Source organism: Oculina patagonica, chromosome 1 (assembly GCF_052425735.1).
Source record: "Oculina patagonica isolate OP01 chromosome 1, crgOcupat, whole genome shotgun sequence".
In the NCBI taxonomy this organism is placed as follows: Eukaryota; Metazoa; Cnidaria; class Anthozoa; order Scleractinia; family Oculinidae; genus Oculina; species Oculina patagonica.
The window spans coordinates 25,327,350-25,349,314 of record NC_135758.1 but is presented as its reverse complement, the minus strand read 5'-3'; the positions used below and the strand labels follow the sequence as shown (position 1 = coordinate 25,349,314).

Here is a 21,965-nt window from a genome sequence, read left to right as displayed (position 1 = left end):
ACAGCGCCATGTTCAAAATAAAATACACACACGGAAGCAGTTTTATCATTTTATGGTGACAGAGACCAAGTTCAGTCAAAGCAAAAGGATTTCTAAGGTAAGAGTTTAGTTTATTGATGTACATGTAACAAACCTGAGCAACCCATCCGGATCAGGCACGGTTCCCTGTGAACTCGTATTCAGACACACTGTAAGGTATTACACAGGAACGTTTTATAATTGCTTGTTCTACGGACTAATCACTGTCGCCTGCTTCAGCCGCAGCTGCTTGCATTGATCACCTTCGTTATGATGCGGGCGCTGATTTTTAAACCTTAGATTTAAAAAACTGCCAGGCTTCAACTATTTCTTTTCCTATCGAGAAGTACATGGTGAACAATTCCGTGATCGACAAACATTTTAATTTGCACCACGGTCAGTTGCTCACTTTAGCAATTCCGCTTGAGACATGTTCTGAGTAATTTGAAGGCGCAAAGTTCCACGCTGTCACGCTGTCTAGCGGGCCAATTTCATTTCTGTTTTATTTTTTGTTTTACTCTTTACTATATATGTAAGAATCCAAGGGTATACAGGAAGAATAACTATCTGTCGAGTTTGTTTTCATTTCACTCTTCTCAGAATTGGCGCTCGCGTAAAGGTTATCATGTCACGCGTGAAGAATTTTGTATTTATAATGCCGTTCGCTAAAAGTTGAATGATCGGGATATTCCCGATAGCCGTATTTTGTTCAGCTCTTTAATGTAATGCACAGGTTGAAAATTGAATATCAATTCACGAACACTTGCATATGTTGACTGTAGGAGATCCTGCAGAGCAGAAGATCCGTAGTGCATGAGCAACAGATTTGCGTCCAAGTGTTTGTTTCATGTGACGTCTCTCCTTCTTCTTCTTCCTCATCGACTCACCTCCTTCAATTCTGAAGATTCTAGTGAGCGTATAAATAAAAACTACAAATTAAAACAAAGCTTAAATTCTGATCACGAGCGGTAAATTTCCCAGGAATAATGACGTGACATACACGCAATTTGCATAGACGTCACAAGCTGCTAATTTTAAAAGTAAACATATAAATGACACTGATCGACCTCCCCCAACCGCTAAGCAAAAACTCTGAAACTTTCACATCCCGACATCAAATGTACAGAATCAGTGTGATCTTTATGAACAGCATGTTCAACAGTTTCTCTATACGGTTACGGTGAAGTTGCGTCAAAGGTATCGACTGTTCATTTCCTGTGTTTGACTCATCGCTTTTGGTGAAGATGTGCATAGTATCATGCGTTGCTGACCTGTTTCAGCGTTGTTCCAGAATACAGTGGTGTATCTCCCCACCTCTGCATAATTTATACACCTTATATATTACACGCCAGAAATGCTTTCCTTTATCCAATTTGACGGTTTTAGTCGTTGCAAGGAAAGCTCTGCCCGTTCTGGCCTTGTTTTACCTGTTCAAACAGGCGCTTGGTCCCAAATCTACAAGGAATTCCGCAATCATTTGCTACATTACATTTAAGGTAAGATAACTAAAATATAACTAGCTTTATTTTTATTTTAAACCTTAGTTCTTATTTCATTGTATTTATTCTTGTATTCTTATTGTAATTTTACGGAACTTTAGTTTTTTAATATTAATTATATTTTCACTGGAAAGCCCTTCTCAGGGAGCTGTCAGTAGAGTTTGGATTGAATTGTATCACTACCTAAGTCGAAATATTTAAGAATACGATAATTACGTTTGTGAATTGTGTAACTTAAATGCATTGAACTATCCTTGTAAAATCCTTTAAAAACCTAGTAATCAAAATATCACGATAAACCTGCTTCGCATCAACCCGGTGCTGCCCCTATTTTTGACCTTTGTGTATGTTATGTTATGTACGTTTTGCTATCATTTCCCTTTTCACTTACCAAAATTTGTTTGGTTATATTATTGGGTAAATTTTACTGAGGCCAGTGACGTCATCAAAAATCCCCCTTTCGAAGTTGAAGTATATAAACTAACAGAATTATTATTATAATAATATAAAGTAATAATAAGGGATTTATATAGCGCCATATCCATGGCTCATGGCGCTTAGAATTGCCTGTATTATCATGTCATATAATCGCCTTGTCGTCAAATTCTTGTAATAATGCGCGCCAATGACTCTTCAGCAGAGTCATTTCTCTTTCTCGTGAAAGGAAAGGCAATTACGCCACGCACCGTGGAACATCTAGCCGGTTATTTGTATTTCCGCGAATTACCTCGCAGTTACCAGACCCTTATGGGGGTCAGTGCCCACACTGCGTTTCAAAATTTTTTGTCTATTCTGGTTCAAGAGAGCTGTAATTAATATAACGAGGTGCCTGCATTAAAGAGGTAGAGTATCTAAGTCTCTCTCGAACTAAGAAAACTTTTCGTAAGAGCAACATGCCGGTCAGTCCCCCCCCCCCCCCCCCCGCTTCTATCTTCTGCGAACCCGTTCGACGATAAATACTAGCCGGGGATTCCCCGAATTATACACAGCTCGCTGAACTGTAACTGGGCAAAACACAAACAGGAAGAAACAAGCTCTCCAAGGTCAACATCAGAGACGTAATGATAGCGCATTCAGTAATGAACTGTTTTTTTTGTCTTAAACCGTGGGGTCTGTAGTTTGTTGGTTATCTACAAGATGTTCGGCGGAAAATGTTCGAGTTGAAATGTTGCTACACGAGAAGTACCAGAAAGTCGCTGGACCATGTCTGATCACTGTAAGTAGTAGACGACATACTAATTATCGTCGTCTAGAAACTTTATTACTTTCAGTTAAGTTTAGTTTAGTTAAGTGAGACTGCAAGAGTTTCACTTAACTGAAAACGGTAAAGGATAGCGCTTCATTACGGTGCACGATGTGTTTTAGGTGATTAAGGCTAGTTTTCACAAGCAAAGGAAGCATAAGCTGGCAGCGGCAAAGTAAGCATAAGGATAAGCACTAGCATAACAAGAACGACGAAATGAACTCTCTCTTCGTTGACTTCACGCTGAAAAATCACCGCATAGCCACAAGGAGAACAAACTCGTTCTTCTTGTGATGCTTATTCCCGGTGCCACGGCTTACGTCGATTTTAAAGTATAAACAGACGGTTCTATCGTTCACGAAGTGATAGTCGAATTACGAAACGTATACTAATGAAACTTCAATTGCTTAACCGGATGTCGATTTCTTTACCTTCAACGTCTTCTGCTTTCGAGCATAAAATTATTAACTTACTGATGTGATGGTGTCAGTTTATTCGACCTCCGTTGCTTAAAATGGATTTCGTGTTTTCGAATGCCGCACTACATATTACGCCAAACCAAAATGCTAAATATAATGCTGAAAAAGGGGAACTTGAAGTCTCAAGCGCACAATATTAAACATGCCTAATAGTGCAAACAACGTAAACAGCGGAGCGTTCAAAATACGGTATGCACTATTTTTATGATGTATAGTAAATGAAATTTCTGTTTTGGCGATGTATCGATAGAGAACAGTCTAGTAAAGCTAACTGTAATTTGAGCAGACTTGAACCACCATTTTAAAAAGTATTTAGCCAATATTATTAAACATCCTTCCGCACCGCCTGTATATTGGCTCAAGCGATCGAAACATTATTTGTAAAAACCGGGGGGGAAGGGACTGCTGCATATACCAACAACTTGTCTAGAGTAGCCTCTGCAAGTGCCAGGCGCTTTCGGTCCGAGATCTGCGCGCAAGTAAGCAAAGGCAAAGAAAATAAAAGAGAAACGATTAGTACTAGTTCAATAATAATACGGATAGCGACTGAAGTGGAGAGATGAACTTTTTTCACGAAACAACACGAGATTGTGAATAGTATTTGCTCGTAGAGTGCGGTTTCCTTGCGGAAGTCAAGAGACTGATCAGATAATGGTAGTCGTGATTTTTCTGTCGTTTTTTGTGATCTATTTATTGCTTTTAAAGGTATTTTCTAGTCCCGACCAACGAACGTGTAATCTCACCCTCAGACTCATTTTGGCACCTCGAGCCTAAAGAAAGACTGCTTAGGAGGCATGGACTAATACTAGGTAATATTTTTAAACAAAAATATGAATGAGACGTCTCAGAAAACGCGATCGATTACCGTCGACTGACTTTTTAATCGTTTTTCACTTTTATCGATCATTTACCAAGTTAAGTGTAATGCCATAACATGTTTCAATAATATTGCAACATGTTATGGCATTACACTAACAGTTGTTTTTGTAACAATGAAAATAATCGCACGTCACAAAAGAAATCAATAAAAATAGCTCGGTGTCTTTAATTTACGTGATGGTGCAATACGTGGCATTAATAACTTAATCAGGTAAATTGTATGACATTTTGGCGACCTTGCAAAAAATGATGAAAGTCACAAAATCACTTTGCAATAATTACATCGTTTTGATGTCAGACGGTGGCTGTGTAGGTCCTATCGAAAGCGGACAGACTGTGAGTGAGATTTCAAGCAGCCGGAGAAAGCGCCGGAACTACAGTATTTAACCTGCAATCAAGGAAATACAAGGAAGAAATCATAGTAGGTCTTTCATTTTAGTAATAATGGTTATAATGCGCATTGAAAAACTTTTACAACATTATAATCTGTTACTAATCGCACTAGTCTGGTGCTATTAATACTGTGCATGTTTTTTTACCGTTCATAGTCTCTAGATGCTTGCGCTATTTATTACTAAAATGTGTATTTGCATTGTGCTATATTACCAAGCCACTGATCGATGCATGTAATACATACATGTACGAAAAATAGAACAAGTTAATGTAAATATTTTAAAAAGCTAAGGCTTAAGTGTTCACCCGAAGGAAACAGAGAACAACAGAGCTGAATCCCTTTGTTTCGTATACATTTTCAGGGAAGCTTTCTTTCAAAAATAATAATAATGAAAACAAAAATGTTGACGTCAACTAAATCTAGAACAATGTGAAATAAATAATCTAGAAGAGAGGGAAGGTCAAGTCCACTGGAGGTGAATATATATTCCGGGGGGGGGAATTATAATCAAACTATGGGAAATAAAAGATGTATGGAGAGGTTCCTTAAACTGCTGCTCAAATCAAGCACTAGTTTAAAGGGGCTTGGTCACGGTTTTTAACTGATCTTTGAATAGCCAGAATACATATTTGTGTCGTAGGAAACCTAAAAATAATGATCCATTTTTATTAACAATTGCTATATTAGAGCACTGAAACTGTTAACAAACGTCTTTGGCTGCGGATGGCTAGGATGGAAATGGATTGCAACTTGAAAAATAAAGGCCAAACTTTTCAAGTTCTTTACGCGCATCTCCAAAGGGCCCCAAAAGCAGAACTTGATATTTATACCCGTGGTTTGATTTCTCTGCGCAAATTAAGGTTATATCTTCATTTAGATGCTCAAAAATAATGTTTTCTGCGGGATAAGTTGCCTACCACTAATGTAGACCAAAACTCCGTGAGAACCCGCGACGTAGCTCCTTTAAGACTAGACTGCAGGTTTGTTTGCTAAAAGATGCACCTGCGTGTAGGGGAATCCCGACACTTTCCGCAATAGACTCTAACGTTAGCTTCAATTTTATTGAGTGTGTGTGTGGGTGGCTTCATAACCTTTAATTTATACCAAAATTTAAAACTTCATACACTGACTAATTGACTCCGCAGTCGATCGGGCGCCGTATTTTATAATGTCATCAATGGATAATCTTGTTTTGAACAAATGTGGACCACCTGCATTCTAGATGACGTGCAGAAAACAACTGACGGTGACGTAATACTATACTCACTTCAGAGAATATTATATTTGTTATCAACTGTTTCTCCTTATTCGTTTAATTGAGCGAAGCTTATTGAGGTCAAATCAAGCGTGCAAATACTGTCTGATTATTGGTTACGAAATAGAAAATTGTAAACAAAGGCTTTCGTTTTGCTCAGCGAATATGTTGTTTTACGTATTGCATTCTCAACCTGTACAATTGATGAACATGTTACTGTTACATTACAAGGAAAATGAGATACTAGTTTTGTTGACTTTAAAAAGGCATTTGATTTAATTTGGCATCAAGGTTCATTATACAAATTACTGATGAAATATAAATTTGCGGTTCATTTTACGAAACAGTTTCTAGTACGAACAAGCAATCAAAATGTAGTGTAAGAGACCGGAATGTTCGACCATAATTGGTTAGGTTGTTTTCTCCCTCCACTAGTTTTTTTTTAATCTTTATTTTTTATGAATTGCCATACATTCTTTGGTAGGGCCCATCTCACTACCAGAAGATTCTCGTCTTAGCTTCTTTATCCCGAAGATCTACTGTTCTTCTAATCTCTCATTCAACTGAAAAATTTAATTTATAGATCATCATAATACTGTCAGCATTGGCTACTCATCACCTAAAGTGACCATTTTTCAAAACGAATTCCTTGTCAGTGATGAACAAATCCAAATTGTTAGTAATATATCTATCTCGGCGCAAACCTCTCTGCTGCGGACGTTTCTCTGAAAATTCAAAGAAAAAACAAGACGATCAATTTTCGCCACACGACTTTATCTTGTTTTCTTACGGTCACCCATCAATATTAACAATAAGCTGTTTAATACTTTATTTGCGAGGTTCCAATATTAACATATTGTTCGGAAGTGTGGGTTGTCTATGATAAATGTGATGTTAGAAGTTGAAAAAGGCTCGAATTAAAAACATAAATCATATTTATTTCAGTAAGACATGTTTAGGTGCGAACAAACGTTCCCACAATGCAACTAGAAAAATCACCATAATTGAAACTACACATTGACAATCAACCCGCCTACTTAACTTTTAATACTTCCGACCTTTACCCCGATTTTGGAAATGGGCAGGAAACCCGCCCACATAATTGATAAAATCCAATACAGTGGCTCAAGCATACAAGACAGGTTTCATCAATAAGTTCGATATTGACAAGGCATCACTACACTTAAGTTGTCCTGCGGATATTAATTGGCCTCACAGGTCTTCCCTTCTTAAAACGCTTTTTTGAAAAGGAAACCATTAAGCGTTTTCTTAGAAATTTTTAAAAACAGACACAGGATCACTTCTTCCTTTTTTAATAAAACGCGATTATTTTTAATATGCCACAGTGAACGTTTTTGCGTAATGACCTCTAACAGGCTGGCAAACTGTTAAAGTTCACTCACAACAAGTTACGTGAGCAAATCTAAAACCTCGCCAGCTCAATCTAATAAGTTCAAATAAAAAGCCTAAATTTTATGCACATTTCAAACATGACACGAACTGCGCCGACTTTATCAGCCATATCCCAAATCTTGGACATATAAGAATTTATTTAATACTTCTAAGTTCAGGATAGGTTATCACACCCTTGGGTCGAAACTGGAAGATTTGCAATTTCTATAACTGCTAAAATATTGGGAATTTGCTCTCACTGAGCTTAACGCACTTTTTATTTTACTATGTGCGATAAGATAATAGACAATTTAAAAAAAATGGTTATCAAGTAAAAGTACTATGTCCATTCAACAACGCTGACCTACATATTAGCAGACTAACTGCTAGCATTGTCTTCCAAGCAATGTCTCTTCACTTTCGACACCTTGCTTGTTAACCTGTCGTCATTAATCATTCACTAAGACTAAGAGCGTTATGTAAATAAGGCTGGCTCTTCTTTGCACCTTGTTTTGCTTGTGAGGGCATCATTTCTCCATTTCCTAAACTGACAAGCACAAGTATAGAAAGCGCTAAAACAAATCCCATTTCCATTTGCTACAACGAAAGCGTGTTGACGTGTCATAAACTTCGGAAGCGACGCAAACGTTATATATTTCGGGCAGAGCTTTAATTGATCTCTTAAGGCCAGATGGGCCAATTGTAAGCCCTTGACTTGGAACTAAACACTATCCGTTTTCATTCTTGTTTTCCATAAATGGTCGTCACTGAAAAGCCTAATTTATGCTTAACCCATTTATGCACAGCAAATAATGCTTGGTGTTTTATATTAAAGTCTGCTTGAATAAAATATAATATTTAACAATTATTCACCAAAGTGGAGGTGAACAGTGGAAGCGAAGTGGGGAGGTAAATATCCACCACATTCACCGACACTTGAATTATTGTTTAAGTATATACCAAACAAGTTAAATAACTAGAGGACCAAAACATCACTTTCGGTAAACAAAGAGAAGGCAGTTTCTTTAGCTGTTCGGAGGTGAATAATACTTCGGTAATCACCCCCAAGTTAACCAATCAGCGCGCGCGAAAAGCACTATTCACTTGTGTGACATATACTTAAGTCAGATATAAACTTTAAGAGCCAGAAAAGATCAGAAATTAAAAAGGGTCTTTTCCACAAAGATACTTGTTAACTATTAATTATGCCTCCAAATGTACGTCATTTTAGCAGGAAAATTAACGTCATGTTTAGTTTTTATCGTCAATTTTCCTGTTAACAGTGTTTACCAAAATCGACCATTATTCACGTCGCACAGGAAATACGATTCACGAAAACAATTAGCCCACTAAAAGACCGTGTCCACATTGGCTACGTAAGGGTATAAATACGCGCGCAGAAACGAAATCTGCCAGTCAGACGGTCCAGTATGAATGCTTAAAAGATCTCGCCACAACTAGCAAGCGTCCATTAAATGGGTCCACTCAAAACCGTGACCTCATCGCCGGGCTATGTAGGAGTATAAAAACTTCCAGACCGACTGATTATAACGCTTTCATCCAAGAGAAGAAAAAATAGGATAAGAAAAAGAACACATTTTACGGTTGTAAAATACGGTTTGTTGACGAAACTGGGAACTTTTTTCGAAAAAAATGCTCTTAACGCGATTCTTCTGCAGAAGAATATATCGATGTTCGTTTAAAATGGTAAAGTGGTGTTTGTGGTTCGTTTGGTCTTTTTACTTGTGCATCATGAGGGATGACCAGCAAAAGAGAGAACCTGTTGAGAATTATTGCCGCAAAGGTGAGAATAGCTTATCATGGATTTACATCGTTAGAAAAAGTTTTTAATACACAGATACATTTTAATTTGTAACTTTGACGCTTTGGATTGGTTGAGATAGATATTCTACTGACTATCCTACTGTGCGCTGCAGTAACGTCTCGTTCTCGGTTGTATGATTCTATCACCATAAAAGGCGACGTGCTTCTTTCCTTTTAATCTGAAATTAGTCAAAATCACCCAAAGTGCAGGTGATAGTAGGTGTCGAAGAACATTGCTCGTCAACCTTTTAGATTTTTTATATCCTCGATAAAAACGTTTTTTTATTAATATGTAGATTACGATTTCTTTTCCCAGAGAGAATTCCAGTTCAGTGCACAGAGGATGTTGATGGCCTGATGCCAGTTTAGAGAAAGGGCGTTGTGACAGTAACAAGCAAGGCAATGAACAAGACTGTAAAAGCAATTAAATAAACTAGAAAGGCTACTTACAAAACACTGCCATAAATACTTTTAGTAAACAGTTAATCAAACAAACACCAACGTAAGCTTTAATTTTGTTATAGCAAGATCGCTTTTTGTACTTCGTGTTCCTTTATTTCTTCGTTCACCGTTAATAGTTTCATTCGAGTTCCATGGTTACAGGTATGGTTCAATGCATTGCACATACAGTAAGTAAATAGTAAATGAAACAAACACCGATGTCAGTTGTTATTTTGTTACAGCCATGTTCCTTTACTTCTTCGCTCGTTTTAGTTTTTGGCTGTGTTTCATTCTACAGGATGGCAACAACTGCCTGAATTATGTATGAACAAAATTCTTTAAAAAACCAAAACAACACAATTTCTTCATCTTCGCGTAAAATATTCAAACTCGATAAGGCCCACGATAGCCCAAAATGTGCCATGTTTGATTTGCTTGATTTTCTTTGTTCGCGACAAAGAACTGCCGGTGCCATCCTTTGAAGCGCTCCCTAGGGAGATTACCAAAACATTTGATTGACGTGCTTAGCATTCTGATCCAATCGGACCAGTCCGTACGCTCATTTCACACTTGCTAGTGACGAGGTTTGTAGTATTGATGATGTCATTGCATGACCGAATAGGATTATGGTCAGTAATTGAAGCATGGTTTGTGTGTTGAGTTCAATCTGGTATGTTTATGTTATTCTTGGTTTAATCCGAATGTTTCACTGCCCGTGAAACACTACAAGGTGTTTTAAGCTTTCATCCCAGTTGACTGAATGACCGGTTTCGTTTCCGCGGATACGGGTCCCACAAGAACTCAATTCTTTCCGCAGTCAGGCAACATACTATATTTGCCCTTCTTGTGTTCCACAAATGGTCGACGCTGGCTGCATGGTCATCGTTGAAGGGCCCCATTGTCAGCGAATAATGCTCGACTTTAGTTTTTCTAATCTGCTTCAATGAATCTACAATATAATTATATTTAGACTTTAAAAGTTAGCTCCACCCATAATGCTCGACTTTAGTTTTTCTAATCTGCTTCAATGAATCTACAATATAATTATATTTAGACTTCAAAAGTTAGTTTCAACCATGAAGATAGGGGTCATTAACTTTTTTAATAGTTAATGACCCCTATTCGGTATACCGGTAAGTCCAAAGAATAACCAAGTATATTGAGTATCCACTTAAAGACCGTGTCCACATTAAAAACAAACTCGACATCGACTGATTACAGCGCCATCATCCAAGAGAAGAAAAAGTAGGTAAAGACGAAGAACATTCTTTAAAGAACTTACGGTCAATTCAAAATTGGGGCTAAGCGCTTTTGAAAAAATGCTCTTAAGCCACTGCAGAAGAATATATCGATGCTTGTTTGATATGGTGAATTCGTGTTTGTGGTTCATTTGGTGTCTTTACTTGTGCATCAAGAGGGATGACCAGCAAAAGAGAGGACCTGTTGAGAATAATTGTCACGAAGGTGAGAACAGCTGAATTACGATCTGTTCGGAAAATTTTTTAATTATTATTTACAGATGAATTGGTGTAGCTAGAGATTCTAGATCTTTATTTTTCCTGAGGGTATTCTTACTATTCCTCGATCTGTATATCGTCACGGTGTCTGTTGCAAGTTCTACCATCACACGACTTTACTTTCCTTTTCTAAGAGATCGCCCAAAGTGCAAGTGATTGTGGGCTTATACATGTGCTTATCAACCTTAAGCTTTTTTCACCCTCAATAAAAACGTGTTTTGTTAACGTGTTGCTTTCTATTTTTCTTCCCAGAAAGAATTCCAGTTCAGTGCACAGAGGATTTTGATGACCTGTTGCCAGTTTAAAGCAAGGGCGCAGTAACAAGGCAATCGACAAGCATGGGAAAGCCATTTAAAAAACTGGAAACTTTAAAGACTTCTTACAGAACATAGCCATAAGTAAATCGAGTAAACAGTAAATCAAACAATCACCGACGTAAGCTGTAATTTTGTTATAGCAAGATAGCTTTTTGTACGTCTTGTTCCTTTATTTATTTGTTCACCGTTATAGTTTTTAATTTCACGGTTTAATGCATTGCGAGGATCCATACAATTTAATCGTTACATGTAATAGTAAAACATGATGAAACAAACGCCGACACAAGTTGACACTTTGTTGTATCTTCTAAGCTTTTTATATTTCATTTTCCTTTAGTTCTTTGCTCGTTTTAACTTTTGTTTGTGCTTAATTATACAGAATGGAAACAACTGCTAACATTATGTATGAAAAAATTGTTAACAAAAGCACTTCAATACCATTAAATTTGTTATAAATTCAGGCCTGCGACCCGACAGTTCATGATCACCCAATATTAAAGAGAATTGAAGTGCACTTAGTAACTCAGTGTACTTCAATTCTGTTATGACGTTTCAAATATTGACAAGGTTGACTGAGTGTAACAGATTGGGCCCCGTGTTTTAGATTTTTTCTTGCAAACAGTAGGCATACTGGATAATGTTGCGGGCGCGGCGAGACTGAGAGAAAGTTAGATCAAAACAACTTTTATTCTAACCATTGACGATGTTCATGATATACTGTAATTACCTTTCACTATTTGAGAAAACATTCGCCTTGTGCGCCACTTGCAGTCTGAATGAAATGCAAAATCAGTGAAGTAAATTGGCGACTAATCAACAACAGTTTCCCCTGAATAATTTTAACGACACAGCAGGATAATGCAGGTAATGTCAAGTCCTTTATGTAAATACTGCTCGATGATTGGTTGCCGAATAGAAAATAAAAATAAGCTAAACAGCGACAGGATGATGTCATACAGTAAATGATTTTGAGAACGATTTCTAGTTGTAATACAGTAGCGACAACTTTGCGCGACAAAAATAAATAAATAGTGAAACTTTGGTTTATAGGCTGTATACAGGCGTAGAAATACGAACTTCTATTTTATAGCCTGTATACAGGCGTACACAAACCGTTCGTGTGACTCATGAGTGAAGTTTATAGTTTTCCCAAACTATCTTGTAGCAGGCAGCCTGATGCAAGCTAACATGATGCCAGGCAAACAGTTGAAATAGCCTACAGCCTTGTCCAAAAGTTAGCCTGCGTGTAGGCCTCTCCTATTTCCATGAAGCGAAAAGAAATATAAGTCTAATATGTAAAACATTTCAATAACAATCGATTTACCGATATTAATTGTAGCATTACTCCACTGCGTCTAAAGCGCTTGTGTTTGGCTTTGACTGATTCTTTAGTTTATCCCTCTTGCCCTGTTCGTCAGAATGAAAACAAGTCTTTCTCGTTTACTTTATTTTATTGCGCTTTTCATCATGAAACTGAAGCCACCCGAAATATAACCGTCAACGTATTGGTCGCTTTTGAACCGGTCAACACAGTTCGCACTTCGTGACTGTCTTTCGGTTTAAATTTCGTTCGGGGATTCCCCGTTTCAAGCAGGTCAATTAATATTCAAGGTTATCCGTAGTCAAATATATTGGTTTTAAATTCACTGAAGCGATTACTGAACAGTAAGATGGAGTTGGAAAGAATGTCACCAAACATGTTATGTTCCAGGCCACTGATCCTTCTCCAAGGAATGTAAGTGAACGTTGTCGTTCATGTGTTAGATGCAGAGAGTATACTGATTTATCTTCGTCTTTTTGCCGCCATAATAGATAAAACTGCAGTGAAACTGTTTACTAAATCATTTCCGCGACAAAGCGCATTGCAGTAGAGCAGAAAGTATTTGTAGTCAGTGTATGTCGTTCACGAGTTTATATAACCTCACCTTTTTATAAGCTTCGCTTAGTTGTTGGATACAAAGGAATGTATGGTAGAGGTTTGCTTGAAAGCAAGAGAAAGAAACGAAATAGAGGGCTTTAAATTATTTACCTTTGTTGTCTCGGACTGGATTCCCGGAATTCAGGGCGCGCCCTCTTAGCTTTCGAATACAATGATGGATTGTGATACAGGAATTTTACGGGCCTTTTCTTAATATAACAGAATATTAAGAGTGCACACACCGGCTAGGCTAAGCTTATGCACGCAGTACCGACAACGAAATTAATTTTAAAACTACAATAATAACTTTGTTGAGATTCATGGCGGAAGTGGTCACTCTGCTAAGCACTTAAAGGACATGCCACGGTAGGACCATACAACGATTCAACAAAAGTTTTCTGTAAACTGACATCTAGGACTAGAACTAAGCCTGCCAAAGAACAACATGTAAATCAGTGACAACTTTGGGTTGAGTTTGTCATCAAGTGACATTGAATAACCAGCTTAGACATTTTCATATTTACTGCTGTGAGCACTTTCTGCGAAGCGAACGATATTGAAGCAGCAGTTTTGATTTCAGTTTCAATTTCTACACTGCACGCTACTACAATTTTGAGTATGCAATTGTGATATTTGTCAACCCAGTCAGTGAGTTACCATATGCATATGGACTGCAGAGAGATGTCATCTCAGTAACATCTCAACAGTAAAGTATTGGGTGTTCTTTGCCCATTTGAGCGCGTCTTAAAAATATGCCACTGAAATTCTGCCGATGCTGCAATAATTATTTGATGTTGATCGGACCCCTCGATTCTCTTAGCTTCACTTTTAAAATTATTCATTTAACGTTCTAAACGGACCCAGTATTTACTGAATTTCAGAGATGGTCTCCCATCCTTATCTAGAGATTGTCTCGTTGATATAAAGATTTCATTGCTCTTTGCCTGAGTTGTTTTTATGCAAAATGCCTTTCTTATGAATTAGTTTCAGGAGGATTACTGCTAACATTGATTCGCCCTTCCAAGACGCCGTAAACATACCTCTCTATGAAGTCACCGCGCTGGTGTTCCGCGGTGTAGGACACCACAAGCTGTCTGCTTTATTTATTGCATGTCACCCATATACCAACAAATAACCACGCGGTTTAACATAACATGACTAACTGACTTCAACTCTTTCTTTTTTTCAGGGAGCCAACTACCATAATAAATAGCCAGACATACCAGTAATACCTGTTTCAATGCCTGGGTATACACTATCTTTGAACAGCACAGTTGACGAAAGATATTTATGTTCGCTGTGCAGTAACCTTCTGAAAGATCCTGTCCAGACGGGCTGTGGTCATGTTTATTGCAACTCCTGCATCACAGACCTCAAAAGGTAACTGAAAAATCACGACTTTAACTCTTTTTAAATTACCGCAAAGGACTGGAAGTACTGTAAAACATTTTGGGTAGTCCCGGTAATATCACTTTCTACAGTACACTTCAGCAACATTGCTTGCAACAGTTTAACACTATCTGCCGCACTGCGCGCATGCAGTAGTGCGGCACAAGTGATGGCCTGTAAAAATTTCTGACAGTATGTTTATTTGTTTGTCTATCTGTTTGTCTGTCTGTCTGTCTGACTTTCGGTCTGTTTATTTGTTTGTTTGCCTGTCTGAATGTCTGTCTGTCTGTCTCTCTGTCTGCCTGTCTATCTTTCTGCCTGTTCGTTTGTTTGTCCGTCTGTCTTTTTGTCTATCTGTCTGTCTGTTTGTCAGGTTCTCTGTCTGAACTATGTGTGTCTGTTTTTTGTTTCTTCTGTCTTTTTCTCTTAAAGCAGAATTACTGGACGGGTTTTTTTATCGTGTCGACTTGGTATCACTTCTGTCCCCATTATCGTTACGTAGTTGTAATATTCAGAACTTGTCTGCGACATTACCGTGTTAGCAACGTCGCACGGGATTTTGTAGGACGGGAGGCGGGGGGGGGGGGGGGGGCACGGAAACTAATAGACATTAAATTTAGAACACAAGTGCAATGATACACCTAATGACCAAATTACACCGTCTATCCCCGAAATTGTTACTTGCACAAAGTTAAATCGAGTTATACTTCTGGGACATTGACTCCAACAATTCCATGCATGGTGTGTCGACTGTATGCAACACTGCACACCGTGATGTGACACAGGAAAAATTGCCCTATCTTGTCCATGACCGTTTAGCAAGTAATAGCGAGATACATGCCACAAAACGATGACAATTCCTTTTCATCAATGGCTAACTCCCATGCAATTACCTGGTATCCGAACTCAAACCCAAAACACGATGGTCGTCTTTAAAAGCAGAAAATATTCATTTGCGCTTTCAATATTCTTAATCACCTTGAGTTCCTCCACCACTACTCTGCAATTTTAAGGACTGGAACATACTCTTTAGCTTTAAATATGATATATTAATGCTCTTCAAACGATAGTTCGCCCTTGGGCACCAAAAAAAGGGGAAAAATCCCCACCATTCATTAAAACTATATTGTTCTACTACGTTACACAGGGATGATGGAAGTTTTATCTGCCTTGTTGATAAGACACCATTTGCAGCGGAGCAGGTAGATATGTGAATGCTTTTGAAGCCATTTTCCTAAATAAATATGACACCAAAAAGTGCACTTGAATTTCTTAGAATTTCTTAGTCTAGATTGAAGCTACATGACGATTACCAGTGGATGACTAACAAGGTATCGATATCACATCATAGGTCTTCCTTGACAACTTTATGAAGCGGGAAGTTCTTTCTCTAGTAGTCACGTGTCCCAATACAAGCGATGGCTGCGTATGGAAAGGCGAAGTAAGATACATTGAGGTACGTAATATGGTAGCTAACGTTTTTAGTCAAAATAACTTATCGTTAGATAATCAATGGTAAAATGGTTAAGGACGAAGAGCGAACAGTTGGGTGGCAGTCATGGGCGATTGTCAGAACTTTAGGTGCAAATCAAAGTGGATGGAAGGAGAATCTTCAGCATAATCTTCAAACATGAGCCACGTATGTAAGTCACCCAGCCCAGATAAAGTTATACCCTCCATAGAGTTTTTCTTCAGTCCATCAAGTAATTACTCTTTCATTTATCCGTGATTATATATTTTTTTTGTTTTTGACGTTGAAAAAATTATTCCCAAGGGTAACCCCACGAGGCCTGTTACGGGACAACAAACAAACGAAGCCACATGCTAAAGGACTATTATAAAAAAAATTGCCGATTGCCGATATCGTATGCTGCAAGCAAGATGGCCTACAAAAAGGTGTAATAACACATCACCAAAAGAATGCCGTTTGCAAGACACGCGCCTAAAACATTAAGCAATTCAAGGTAGACGTAAAAGAGAGCTATTTCGCTATAAATTACTAATAGAATGTAAAGCAGGAAAGCCGTCGCCTCGATAGTGGGCGCCGTGAAACTGTAACATTATCTTGCTAGCAATCCAACCAAAAATCAGATGCTTAACTTGTAAATAGAGCATCCGTGCCACTCGTTACTTCGACAGGCTGCGAGGGTTTGATCTCTGACTGAAGAATACAAACGATTAAAGTCGATTTCTCAACCTTACACAAGAAAATTTACTTCACTAGTTTAGAGCCATTAGCGAAAAGGCGATGTAACCGCGCCTTCTCCAAATAAGAGCCCGCGACAATGTGACCGAAGTAATCGTTGGAGGGAATTTCACCAGAAGCTGGGAAAGACTTACGTAACAAGCTACATAAACCCACTTATTTTTGCAAAATTAATTTATCCTATTATGTGCCTTATGGCATGGAGAGATATAGGTATAGGTAGGTAAATTATAACTGAATTAACGCATACTCTTCAGACATTTGCATTTGGACCTCTCATAATCACAAAACCACTTTTCCACAGCAAAAACGTTAAGGTACCCCATTAATACTACCTATGCTGAGCAAAACAGGATAGAAAATGCACGTTCTTGTGACGTGTAACTAAACGTAGCAAACAGGTAAAAATTAGTCTGCATTCACAGCTGTTTTACAAAGTAAAACTGGATCCGCCAAAACTCAACATTTTCAGAAAACTAGAACGAGTTTGGTGGTAAAACATTTTTTTAAGACCCCAGTGTAAACGTGTGTACTTGAAACAGCAAATGGGGCTTCATGAGAACTTATTTGTGAAAGTATTATGTCAATGTTATACCAGCCGCTTGACCTCGTATTGTTTTCTTTTCCATATAGAAACACCTTTCGTCCTGCCCCGCAGAAAGAGAGAGTTGCCCCAACTACAGCTGTGGCCAACCAGTCAAAAGATCGGACCTTCAGCGACACGTGGAACAGGAATGTCTTTATCGTCCGCAACCTTGCCCCTTTTGTGGAGATTCAATTACAGCGGTTGTACTTAAAGTAAGTTAGGTGAATTGCACTATGAAGCCAGTCAAATCTCCCTTCAGTTATGAAGTTGGAGACGCGATAGTATAATGATTAGGGCATTCGAATCGGGATCGGGCGGTTCGAGTTGTGTTCTTCAATCTTGGGCAAGACACTTTACTTGTTTGCTGATAAATAAATATGGCCAGCGCCTTCTTTCTAAGCGGTTATTTTTTCGCATTGGCTTTAACCGCTTTTTGCGGTAATCTATCGTGGCTATACATTCTGCACTGCAGCTTTGGACTGCTTACACCTGGGATTACCTGATCGATGTTATCTAAAAAATTAAAAACTGTACATTCACTGTTATTATTTTTATTGTTATAATTTTTCAGAATCACCAAGCACAGGATTGTAAAACGTATCCCGTGCAATGCCGTGACTGTGGCAAAGAAGGAATTCCGCGTGGAGAGGTAACCATGTTTTAATATTTATTTTCTCATAATAAATTTGTTAAAATATTTTGGGATGGAGAACACGCCGCAAGGCTTTTCGAGCGGACAATTTTGAAGAACAATTTTGTTAAATAGAGACAAAATGATTGATTTTCAACATCCCTATCCAAATCAAAGGATTTTCATTATTCCTTAACAAATGAGATTTGAATAAATAAAGATTGCGTTCTTTTCTTTCTTCCACCATCACACAGATGGCAAATCACCTTAGTCCCATCAATGGTGACTGTGAAGCTGTCGAGAGGAACTGTGCATTTCAACAGATTGGTTGCAGTGAGAGCAAGGTTTGTATCAAAACTGTTCCGAGTTTTACCATTAACATTTCTAATATCAAGCAATGGAACTGTGCGAATTCCCTTTGTGATCGGAAAATTAATAGTTTCTACACAAACAAGGGTAAACGGACGATTTGTGTTGTCAAAATACACACCCGACGGGATCAAGATCAATGATTATCTATACCACACTTTAACAATGTCATTTACTTCACAGAAAATGAAGCAATCGGAGGCCAAAAAACACAACGAACTGTCCTCGATGTTCCATTTGAATCTGTTGTTGTCGTTTGTGCTGCGTCTGGAGGAACAAGTAAAAAGTCAGCTTGCTACTGGCGGTGCATTTGGTGGAGGTATCAGCAATCATTGGATGAGAGGCTCCGAAAGGTCTATTTCCAGTGCTATATCAAGCATAGACACAGTTGTACGCGACACAACAGATATGAGACAAAAGCTGCAAGACAATTCCGAGAGATTGGTAAAGTTGGAAAGGACAGTTGCAAGCCATGGTGAGCGGCAACCAGTTGCGCCGGCGTTCTCTTCACTGCAACCCGGCAACATGACGGAAGAGATTTCTAGACGTCTTACGAATGCCGAAAATGGAAATGATAACATCGAGTTTTTACTGAGCGAGACAGGGCGTGAAATTAACGATGTGAGACAGGAGGTATCGTCACTTAAACGCCAGTTGGACAACGCAGTGGACAGTATCAGGCGACTTGAGCGAAGAATGGAGTCCACAGAGCACAATATGGCACTCAGGAACGTTGTTCTTTCAGACATCGAGGAATATGTTCGCCAACAGCAAGTTTCTACTTATGATGGGACCCTGCTGTGGAAAATAACGGATTATGCTCGCAGAAGAAACGATGCCATCACCGGAAGACAGACGTCCATTTACAGCCCGTGTTTCTACACCAGTCGCCACGGGTACAAAATGTGCGCGCGTCTGTATTTGAACGGGGACGGCATGGGCAAAGGAACACACCTGTCGCTGTTCTTTGTTGTCATGCGCGGTGAGTTTGACGCGTTACTCCGCTGGCCATTCAGACAGAAGGTCACCATGATGCTGTTGGATCAGGATAATGTTGAACACGTGATCGATGCGTTCAGACCCGATCCAAGCAGCTCTTCTTTCCAGCGGCCCAGGCGGGAGTCAAACATCGCCAGTGGGTGTCCGTTGTTTTGCCCACTGTCCGAGTTAAATAACCACGCCTATGTGCGGGATGATGCTATGTTTCTTAAAATCATTGTTGATACTGTGGATCTGTAAAAAAAGCCTTCAGATAAACTACCGTGGGTAACAGTGTAAGTGAGACCGTCGGAGGAACAATGGACCTTTTGCAGCTAACCATTACATGGTACAAAATAACACCTTGCTGGAGGGCAACCAACGCGCTGGGACATCCAAAACAAAGCGACTTCAATCAGTCATGCTTGACTTTTCTTTGTTTTGAGTATTCCAGAGCGGATGTTGTACCATGTGACCGTTAGCTGCGAGGGACTATTTGCCGTTCTCAATAAATATTTTGTATAAATTGTATTATCCAATCAAAGAAAAGCGTAAGCAGTCGAGAGTAGTCACGTCATCAAGGCGCGAACAGTTGCTGAGCAGCTAAGGGATCAAAGCTGCAGGTTCAGTCCGGTCCTGTAGAAAAAATATCGCCATAGTCTGGTAATTATTCTCCCAACTGGAAACGCAGATAAATGCTTTAAAGGCTGGTTCACACTTGTGAGATGAGCACAAGCATAAGCCCAAGCATAACTATAAGGATGTTCACACTTGCGATAAGCACAAGTACAAAACGACATATATGCAAGGGCGGTGCTCTAGAAATAGTTGAAGAACATTGCATGTTCGGAGTCACGTCAACCGCCAAATCTTGTGCTTGTGCTTATTTCACGCGGTTCCCACTTGTGAAATAAGCACAACACAAGTCAAATAAGCATAAGCGCAAGCATGCACAAAGAAAAAGGAACACGTTTCTTTTTCCTGTGCTTGTGCTTTTGCTTATTTCACATCGGTGCTTATCTCACAAGTGTGAACCAAGCTTAACTGGCATCAGCTTAGAGTACGAGTCGTTTTACAGGAGATGACTGGAGACGAGTCATAGTACTAAACTAACAATTAATTAATTAATTGTTTCGTAATTAATTATACCTTTCCTTATTTCACTAAGGTGCAAATCGTGTAGTTTCAATGAAACTGTTCACGAAAGACAGCTATACTCTTATCATAATACATAACATTTTACCATATGGTTTTTTAGATTTCAGTAAATAAAAAATTAAAGGTATATTTTAATTTGAAACATTAAGAAGTTACATATTTTTAAAAGATATGAGTAACTACTTAAGATTTGTATGTTAAGTTAGGTAGGTAGTTTATTACATGCCCTGGATAAATAAAAACCCTAATGCAAAAATAATACTAAGAGAAAGGTAAATACGCCCGAGTGCATTTTTAGTTATATAAGCACGCGACATCTTAACTTAAAATTAATGATTTTTTGTAAATATTTATATAAGAAAGGTTATAACAAAGAATCAAGTCTCCATTCAGTTTTCAGACTAAGATAATGTTTTAGCTTTTTAATTTCTTTGCAACAATGTACAGATATTGGATCGGTTTTTTTTTTTTGCGATGTCCAGAATAATTAAGATCGTGGTGAGTGTTATCAGCCTTTAATATTCTGGATATCGAAAAAATTGTTGAATATTTTTATTTAGTCTAATTATAAGAAGTGAATATAAGAATGCAATATTCTGATTGGTCAAGAAGCTCTGGTTTATGACGTTATATTCACCTCGCTTGGAGGTGAATATAACATTTCAGGGCTTGGTTACTAAGCCATGCCAACTTTGCCATCCAGGCAAGTAAACATGGCGGCATTTGATGAATGAAATTTTCGTTCATTCGAACGAAATCACGTCAAGTCCGGGGTATTTTAAACAGTTGGAATTTTGAAAATTGGCTACCACGGCTTTTGAACCGAAAATATTATTAAGAGATGGTTCTCAAGGCATTATAGTTGGTGCTAAGGACGGTGGTTTTGGAGTTCGCACACGGGCACAAGAAACTCAGTGGCAGATCAATTGACCAAAAATTGCTCAGTTCTCTTCAGATCAGAGCTACCTCGACCTATTTCAAGAGGATTTACACAATTGCTCAGAAGCTACTAACGATTAAACAAAGGTACTAGATATCTGCCTTTTTCGTAGTGTTTGTTTCGTTTTATTGCTTGAACTAAAGTGTAAATTCTGATTTACAATCGATGTATTAAACTTGTTTACACGTATTCAAGCGAGCATTTGTGTTTGTTGTTTCCGTGTTTTAGTTCTTTATTTTATAGTTCTTGATATTTACCTCTGAAAATTTGACTAAAACAATTATTCGCCTCAGGCTCACTAGTGAATCACGGCGAATATTCACTTCGCCTTCGGCGAATAATTGTTAATTATTATAACCGTCAGTAGTATGAATGTTAAGTATACTATTAATCTAGTAATTATTATAGTTTCAGTAACTAGTTTTTCTTTTTTGTTATTGAAGATAAAAAGGAAATAATGATAAAAAAGAACGAAAAAGTCAATACTAAGAATTGACATATAGAATTGAAAAAGAAAACTTACAACAGTTTT

General features: G+C 38.3%; 2 protein-coding genes across 8 annotated transcripts in view; both read left to right on the top strand.

The window, feature by feature from the left end:
* Nucleotides 1-10: 10 nt before the first annotated feature.
* Nucleotides 11-21,965, top strand: part of LOC144642707 (TNF receptor-associated factor 2-like) — a 61,081-nt gene continuing 39,126 nt past the window's right edge. For 2 of the 7 annotated variants that reach the window (XM_078501775.1, XM_078501753.1), the window contains exon 1: nt 12,715-12,993. Coding sequence is in view for 4 of the 7 variants with exons in the window: in XM_078501797.1 (XP_078357923.1) it covers nt 14,417-14,556; nt 15,713-15,767; nt 15,917-16,021; nt 17,405-17,569; nt 17,929-18,006; nt 18,243-18,332; nt 18,541-19,596 (1,689 nt within the window). In the remaining 3 variants the exon portion in view is untranslated. Of the gene's footprint in view, nt 98-1,402; nt 1,515-2,664; nt 2,734-12,617; nt 12,994-14,365; nt 14,557-15,712; nt 15,768-15,916; nt 16,022-17,404; nt 17,570-17,928; nt 18,007-18,242; nt 18,333-18,540; nt 20,803-21,965 lie in introns of those variants that run through there. The other 5 variants (XM_078501797.1, XM_078501804.1, XM_078501791.1 and 2 more) reach the window with 5 other exon arrangements.
* Nucleotides 4,424-21,965, top strand: part of LOC144642756 (TNF receptor-associated factor 2-like) — an 81,641-nt gene continuing 64,099 nt past the window's right edge. Inside the window, exon 1 of the mRNA XM_078501830.1 lies at nt 4,424-4,539. The gene's annotated coding sequence lies outside the window, so the exon portion shown is untranslated. The remainder of the gene's footprint in view (nt 4,540-21,965) is intronic.